This window comes from Chelon labrosus, assembly GCF_963514085.1.
Source record: "Chelon labrosus genome assembly, chromosome: 24".
NCBI classification, from domain to species: domain Eukaryota; kingdom Metazoa; phylum Chordata; class Actinopteri; order Mugiliformes; family Mugilidae; genus Chelon; species Chelon labrosus.
This window is the reverse complement of record NC_140357.1, coordinates 7,371,399-7,380,092: the sequence shown is the minus strand read 5'-3', so window position 1 is coordinate 7,380,092 and position 8,694 is coordinate 7,371,399. Positions and strand designations below refer to the sequence as shown.

General features: G+C 47.5%; 1 protein-coding gene across 1 annotated transcript; it reads left to right on the top strand.

Annotated features, from left to right (window-relative positions):
- Positions 1-2,326: 2,326 nt before the first annotated feature.
- On the top strand, positions 2,327-4,485 carry slitrk1 (SLIT and NTRK like family member 1; the record flags this gene model as incomplete). The annotated part of the gene is made up of 1 exon (XM_084574477.1): positions 2,327-4,485. The coding sequence occupies exon 1, from the start codon at positions 2,365-2,367 to the stop codon at positions 4,483-4,485; it is 2,121 nt and encodes a 706-aa protein (XP_084430603.1). The 5' UTR covers positions 2,327-2,364.
- Between the last annotated feature and the right edge of the window lie 4,209 nt (positions 4,486-8,694).

Below are 8,694 nucleotides of genomic sequence, written 5' to 3'. Positions count from 1 at the left end.
GTTGTGACTCATCAGAGAATGGACATGGGCCTTCTGAGGGTGTCATGTGGTGTCTGGAAACAGGATGTTGTTAGTGTGGGGAGCGGCCTCTGTGGATCATCCCACAGATACTTGATCAGTTTGGGATCTAGTGAATGTGGAGGCCAGGTTAACACCTTGTTCTGTTCTTCATATTTTTTTCAGTTGTTCCTAAAGTGTTTTTGTGTGTGTGTCAGGCTGCATCCTGCCATCAAGGAGTGTCACTGCTATGGGGTGGGGGTGTCTGGTCTGGTCTAGGTGGGTGCTACATGTGTATATATATTGTGTATGTACATGACCATAAAGTGTAACATTTCCTTCTAATATTTATTTAAATTTAAAGTAGAATAACAGATATATACTCAAGTAAGTGCGCCAAAACTTTGCTTAACTAAATGTACAGCAGCCGTGATTATTGTGGTGGTTTCAGTGCGAACACCCTGTGTGTGCTTTGTCCAGCACACATAGAACCCACAGTCCTTGCTCGATAGCGATCTGACAGACAGAGACAGATGTTTGCACAGACCGAAACGGAGATAAAAACTCGAGAGACAAAGGAGACGGGCAGACAAAGCCAACAGGTAGGCAGACTTGTTGACGGGGGGGGGGGGAGCCGGGAAAGAGAAGCGAGACAGGCGGGAAATCATGAGTAGTCAATGGAGCCTAATGGGAATGCTTTACAGGCACATGTAGGTGGTCCTAATGGTGTTTTGCTTATTGGAAGCGCCTGCTGGAAGAATCTCACATAGATTGACATTTAAAAAAAAAAAAAAAAAAACAGAAAAAAAACTGAGAGAGATATTTAACTTAGCATCTGTTTTTTTTTCTGCCATGCTCTCAATTCCAACTGAGCACTGCAGATGGAGGAAGGAGGGGGAGGAGAAAGAGGAGGAGGATAACTACCTCAACTCTCCCGTGCACCCCATGTCCTATTCCTCCCACTGCTGAATCCCATCTACAGCTGATGTAATAATCTCAAAGAGTGGAGTAGAATACAAATCGATAAAGGAAAATACGTCTTCTTCTTGTTTTTTTAGATATTTAGTTTTTTTTCTTTTATCTCGGGGTGGGAAAAAAAAATTAAAAACAAAAACGTCACGCACACATGCGCATAGAGTGTGCCACACTGACGCATCGTTTATTGTATAGTCAACTGTTTTTCTTCTTCTTCTTCTCTCCTCCTCTCCTCGCCGGGCTGAGGCATGCCTGTAGCGGATAATTGTTTTTACCGCATTCAACAGTCTATCCAGAGCGAAGAGGCTTGAAAGTCTTTGCCGAGACGGCGGAGGATCGCCGCGCAAAAACCCGGACCCGGATCCCGCAAAAGTAACGCGACTCCCAACCCTCCTTTCTTTTCTCTCTTTTTATTATTTTTTTTTTCCCTGTATGAGGACGAGGTCGGGGTAGTGTGGTAGTTTGAGGCGCTCGAGTGAGGCATCACGATCCTAATGTGAAATTTTCTTTTGGCGATGCCGACTTGGACACTTGTGCCATGGAGCTGCAAGCGTTAAAAGAGAGAATGCGGAGCCTGCTTTGGTGGCAGAGGCGCATTTACGTGCATCTGGAGGGGAAATATCTAAAAATCTTTTTTGTGTTTTAAAACATCCTGTGTGTGTGTGTGTGTGGATTGATTTTTTTTTTTCCACCCGCCTGCTCTCTCCTCTCAGCATTCCCTCAGTCAGTCGACGGATTTTTGCCATTACAGCTCAGTAGAGGGTGTCAGATCTTTCTCAGAGCAGCGCGCTGGGATGAACACGGTCTCCGCGTTCCTCTTTTCTTTTTTTTGTGATTCGACGCTTTAAGAAGAGAAAAAGAATAAAAAAAACAATAATACAGGGAAGAGGAGAGGAGACGGCGATGTATGCGACGGGGGGATGCGGCTGTTTGCCTGCGAAGCTCCAGCGCGGGGTGTGAATTCAGCACCAGGGGAGAGGGGACAGCTCCCGACGCCGCAACACGCAGCACGACTCGGGGAGGAAAAGACGCGGATTTGCTCGGTCTCTCCCCCCACCATCTTGCCAAGGTCAGTCTCGAACGAACTGCCGAAAGATGCGCTGGACTCTGCTGCTGCCGCTGCTGCTGCCGCCGCCGCCGCTGCCGGACTTTGTTGATTTTCACCAACCGTGAGGATTCGACCGGGGGATTTTTTTATTTTATTTATTTTTTCTCCCAAAGTCTGGACGCAAGAGCAGGTTAGACGCAGCATGGATCTGTTATAAAAGACTGCCTTATCTTTCTCCCCCACCTCTCCTAAATGTCTGTATCTCCCCCTTTCTTCGTGCTGGTGCAGACTGAATTCACAGCTCGTATGTCTTGAAACCGGGAATGAATCGTCCACGTTGAAAAATGCTGCTTTGGATTGTCCTGCTGAATGCGGCTCTTTGTGTTGCCAGTGGAAATGTTACAAGGGACGTTTGTAAGGAGAAGATATGCTCCTGCAACGATGTAGAGGGGGATCTGCACATAGACTGCGAAAAAAGGAGCTTCACCACTCTGCAGCATCTGACCGGCCCCAGCTCGCAGTTCTATCACCTGCTGTTGCACGGGAATTCTCTGTCCAGGCTGTTTCCCAACGAGTTCGCCAACTTTTACAACGCCGTGAGCCTGCATCTGGAGAACAACGGCTTGCACGACATCGTCCCCGGCGCCTTCCTGGGGCTGCAGCTCGTCAAACGGCTGCACATCAATAACAATAAGATACGATCATTCCGGAAGAGTACGTTTCTGGGGTTAGACGACTTGGAGTATCTCCAGGCCGATTTCAATCTATTGAGGGATATTGACCCCGCCGTTTTCAGGGACCTAAATAAACTTGAAGTGTTAATACTTAACGACAACCTCATCAGCGCGCTACCTATAAACGTGTTTCAACATGTGCCCATTACGCATCTCGACCTGCGGGGGAACAGAATCAAAACGTTGCCTTATGAGGGGATCCTTGAACAAATACCGGGCATAGCGGAGGTTTTGTTGGAGGACAACCCCTGGGACTGTAACTGCGACCTGGTTTCTCTGAAGGAATGGCTGGAGAACATACCGCGTAACGCGCTCATCGGGAGGGTGATCTGCGAGGCTCCCACCAGGCTGCAAGGGAGCGACTTGAACGAGACGTCTGAAGCGGAGCTGTGCCCTTCGCAGAGCGGCGGCGTGGACACCAGCCTGGTCGCCCCTCCCACCCAGGAGGAGACCTCCGAGCCGCGCGCCCCGCGCCCCACGCCTTACAAGGCCGTGAGCCGAGACGCCAGCGGGCCCCCGACGCCTGGCGGCCACGGCTCCAAGGGCCACTCGTCCAAATCTCGTGAGAACTGGCAGCTGAAGACCAGGCCCACTCCGGTGGTGACAGGTGCGAGCGGGGACAGGGAGCAGCAGCAGCTGCACAACGTGACGTGCCCCCAGCCGTGCAACTGCAAGCTGGTCGGCTCCAGACAGGGGCTGGGGGTCAACTGCGAGGGCAAAAAGATCGAGAGCCTCGGCAACCTCAAGCCCAAGCCTTTGGCCGCGCACGAGCTGAACATGAGAGACAACAACATACACGCGGTGAAGAAGAACCAGCTGCTGGGCTACTCGAGCCTCAACCTGCTCGACCTGGGCGGGAACAACATCAAGGTGATTGATAACAGCACGTTCCAAAACCAGAGCGAGCTCAGGTGGCTGTACATGGATAAGAACTACCTGGATACGCTGATGGCGGAGATGTTCGTGGGCCTCGTGAATCTGGAATATCTCAGTTTGGAATACAACGACATCCAGCTGATCGTGGCAGGTGCCTTCGGCCCCATGCCAAACCTGAGGGTTCTGTTCCTAAACAACAACCTGCTCAAATCTTTACCCGTGGATGCTTTCCTTGGGATTTCTTTATCCAAAATTAGCCTGCATAATAATTATTTCCCCTATCTCCCCGTCGCTGGCGTGTTAGACCAGCTCAACTCAATCATACAGATCGATTTGCACGGGAACCCGTGGGATTGCTCGTGCAACATCGTGCCCTTCAAGCAGTGGACGGAGAAGCTGGGGGCCGATGTGATCGTGGGCGACCTGAAGTGCGAGTCCCCGGAAGAGTTCTGGAAGCGAGATTTCCGCTACGTCCGGAACGACCTCATGTGCCCCCAGCTCTACGACAGAACCCCCCCTAGCCCGCTGTCCAAGAACAGCACCTTCGCCCTGGACTCGGGGACGCGCTCGAACTCTTATCTGGAGCCGAACAGGGTCTCCATCTCGGTGCTCGTCCCCGGGCTGCTGCTGGTGTTCGTCACGTCCGCCTTCACCGTGGTGGGGATGCTGGTGTTTATTTTGCGGAACCGAAAGAGGTCAAAGCGGAGGGACGGCAACTCGTCGGCCTCGGAGATCAATTCCTTACAGACGGTGTGCGACTCGTCTTACTGGCACAGCGGGCCTTACCACGCGGACGGGGGCGCGCACCGGGGCTTCGACTGCAGCACGCACCTCTCCACGACAAACGATGCGTAAAAAGGCACTCTATTACTGTAACACAACAAAGCCTCCACCAGACTGGATTACAAACAGTCACACAGACAGACACACAGAACGAACAAAAAAAACAACAACTGCAAGAATCACCTGCTTTTTCTTTTTTTGTTTGTTTTTTTTTGGGTTCGTCACAGTCGAACACAAACTTATTCGTCTTGTTTGAACCAACTCTGCTGCTGCACAGGCCCCAACTCTGTAATATATGTATATGCCAAGCTTAAAAAAAAACAACAAAAGGAAAAAAAAACTCCCTCCCTCTCCTCCTCCTCCTCCTCCTGCGATTTTGCCGCAATCGGACTACGGATCTGTGTGAGACAGAAACGAGGGAGGAACGAAAAATAAAGGAGGGGAGAGAGGGCGTGTGTGTGTGAAAGAAAGAAAGAGAGAGAGAAAGCAAGAGGACCATGGGAATGGTGCACGAACGCATGAATGTAAATGTAAATACTTGGACCGATGTATCATAATCTGCATGATGATATTTCGCATGGTTTCAACACACACGCAGACACACAACGGAACCATAACCACCATAACCGAGAAAGAAGCAAACCCTTTTCATGTTCTATCAATATGACGACTATATATAGATATTAAGAATTATATATGACTATTACAAAGTGCCATTTCTCTATTTTTTGTGAACCTGCAGTTAGGATTTGTATTTGTTGTTTTAAACTTGTTTGGAGATAAAAAAAAAAAAATGATGAAGATGATGACTAATGGGGGGGAAAAACGGGGAGCGATGAAGGTGAAGCTGTCAGTTGCATGTTCTTTTTTCTGTTTATCATTTTTGATTGTCGATAAATATTTGGGGTTATTTATACTAGAAGGCGCAGGGTGGGGGGGCCCCCGGGAGCCCCTGCGCGCTCATCACCGTCATCTCCTTTTATGAATGTAAACTGTGTTACTTTATGGTGTGCCAATTGTTCAGATATCCAGAAGCGCAGATGAGCATGACCAATTAACGTCACTCAGATGCTTATGCTGCAGAGTTAATGTAGCTGAAAAATAACAGTTCAGTGGATTTTTCTTTTCTTTTTTTCCTTCTTTGAGTGTGTGTGTCAATGAATATAGCCTGCTGTTGGGGACGAGAGGAGGAAGTTAAAAAAGAAAAAACACAAATCATTTCAATGGGGGGGGGGGGGGTTTATACCATCATATTTTTTCAACAACTTGAGCAAAAGAGGCGTTTTCAATTGTAATTCGATCCACAAGGTAGGCTGACATAGACTAGGATGCTTTTTTTTAGTGTCAGAAAAAAAATCAAGTGTTCCTCCACGCACACAGGAGAGATAAAAAAAAAAAAAGCGTATGGCTACGATTCACTTTCATCATATTGTGAGCTTTTGTAAAGCCATCTAATCTTGTCCAAATAAGAGAACTGAAACTCACTGTATTTACAAAATGTGCTTGAAATAGGCTGTTTCTGTTTTTTTGTTGTTGTTGTATTTGTTTTTTTTTCTTGGTGGGGTGCAGGGGAGTGAGGAAAAAACTGGCTTCAAGCAGGGGGTGATGCAGGAGAAGTAAGGTGTCACGTGAGGTGATCAGACGAAGCGAGAGGCCTTTTTCAATTCAGAATTTTGAACTTGAGATGCTCTTCTCACGGAGGGGGTCACGTGTTGTTTTTATAGTGGGCCCATGATAAAACGATGCCATGACTGAATACTTGTTTTTGTGGTACTCACCTGTCCAAGAGGTTTGGAGGTGGGGGTGGGGGGGCTTGCTGCTTTGGCCTACTCTGCTTTAACTGGGTTTGGGAGGAAAAGAAGCATTAAAAAAAGGCTGGGGCATCCTTTTAGTGTTTCTAAAAATGTCTCTTTAACTCTGGAACAGATGCGAGGAATGTGCATTTTATTTGTGCTTTTATTCTGAAATTCCACTGCTGATGTTTGCCAATTGTTTTTCTTTCACGAAAACTCAAGATGCCTAACTCACACGCAGTTTCAGCATAATTCGGCCTGGATGAGAGACGGGCTTGCATCACCTCCCCCCCTCCTCTTTCCCTCTCGCTAGCATCTCCCTCAGTATGCAGGCTGGCGCTGTCCATGGTGCTGATTCACTCCCCCCCTGCTTTCTGCCTGCCCCTCCTTACGCATGCCTGCGTTTGTGCCTGCCCGGCACGTGTGCGCGAGGACAAATGAGAGACGGACCGAAAGGTCCCCCACACTCTCCCCCTCTTCATCCCAAACATGTAACGACATGGCTTGACCTTGGGGACTAACATCTCTGCAGATCTGTGACAAACACTTTTTTTTTATTTTTATTTTTTTTTGTCCAGTCAACTCCCTCACCCCACCCCGCCACCAGCTCACGTCCCCTTCCTTTTCCCGTCCAATCACAGGGGAGGGTTTCGGGGGTAACTATGTGTCTCTTCTGTGGAGTATTACTGTGCCACAGCCCACTGATGAGTTGTCATTATTTTCAAACGCTGTGTTTCAAAGTTACATTTATATGCTTTGCGATATTTGACCTGCTTCTATTTTGTTAAATAAAGTGTGGTTGAGGTTGAGTAAAAAAACAAAAAAAAAAAACACTGTTTGGGTTTTAGCTATTTTTGGTCTGCGCTGGCGTAATGAGATGGAGTGACGAATCTGATTCATGATCTGCTCATACTGTTTTGCATTTACATCCTGAAGGTAAACACTAAGCAGAGGTACACTATCTGACTCTTTTGTTCTGAGTATGGAAGTTTTTTTTATTATTATTATTTTCAGATGATATTATTAGGCTTCAGAGAAAATGACACATTTCTTTGCCTCTTGCTGACATGCTGCCTGTGTCTTTGAGAGCCAGATTTAAAATGCAAGATGGCTAATGTGGCGTTAAAAAAAAAACGTTTTATCTATTTTTTTACGACTCAGAAGAACTGATATCGAGCTCACTTCAGCTTCTATTATCTGCTGTATAAACACACAGACTACTATAACATTTAATGGAAAATGCAAATGCTCTATGTCGTGCAGCTTAGTGGTATGCTTTATATAATACTCGATATTAGATCTTCAGAACATTACACTTCGTCTGCGTGAATACATCAGAGGCTGCCAGGTGTTGCTGTGCTCTCGTGTGACTCGGTGAACAACAGTAGGAGCCATTCATTAATGCGATGGATAATAGCTGCTGGAATCGCAAGCAGAGCGGAGTAGCCTCTTTTACACGCTGGGCACACAGCGCTCCGACGCTGTTGTGGCCCAGCGGGCCCGCCGTAGTCCGTGTGATATTCCCCCCGAGGAGCTGGCAGTTGATGCAACACTTCCAGCAGGGATAACATCATCTGTGCACCTCGTGACGCTCGGCTTTGGTGGAAGTCTCCACGGTCTTTGGTTTGAGTCGGGGCCATTTCATCCTTAGGGAATATTTGGTGCATGTGTTTTGGTATTTGAATGCTGAATGTTTTTTTGCTTTGGGGTTGCTGCTCAGGATGAGGAGCGTGTACCTGTGGCTGGTTACTCATCAGTTGGAATTCCCATCCCAGCTTCAACACCCACTTGATTTGTTGTATTGGGTTGCAGTTTCTTGGCAATACAGGAGATTATTCTTTTAGGGGCAACTGGTAGCATTTGAAACCAACCTGAAAAGCAATACTCGTCATGATGAGACCAAAATCCATTCAAAGGAAACCATTCTTTCTTTTAATTGGGCCGTCTCTGGTTAGCTTTTATCTGAGTCCCGTTGGTCAGATCCAGTGTGTCGGCTCTTGTTTAGGTTTTGTAAAAATCCCCTCAAGACTTTAAGCTGGGGTATTAGCTTTTGAAGTTTGCTTTGATGGAAGTCCCATGTGCTGTGCTGAGGACTTGCACTCCCAAACTCTGCAGCCACCGCAACCTTTGCTGCTGGTATTAGCCCACGGGGTGTGAGTGTAGTTATCTGGCATTATCCCCGGGGATTTCTTGGTGTTACTCCCAGAATTTATTATTATTATTAGCCCATCCGCTGCGAAAGCACTCGGCCTATAAGTCTCAGTGGTTGGGTTTTATTAGCGGTTTTGTTCTTTGCGAGCGCCAACGGTTACGGAATGCCCGCCGTCCCCTAATGTTGGCGCTGGTGATTGAGTTCAGTATTAGCATGAACGCATTGGAGTGTAAGTGTTATACACGACGGGGGACGCGGCAGTGTGACACACGGGCATTAGTTTGTGTAATCGTTGTTAATATACCTTTCAGCATTCAAACGTATCCTTAAAAACAT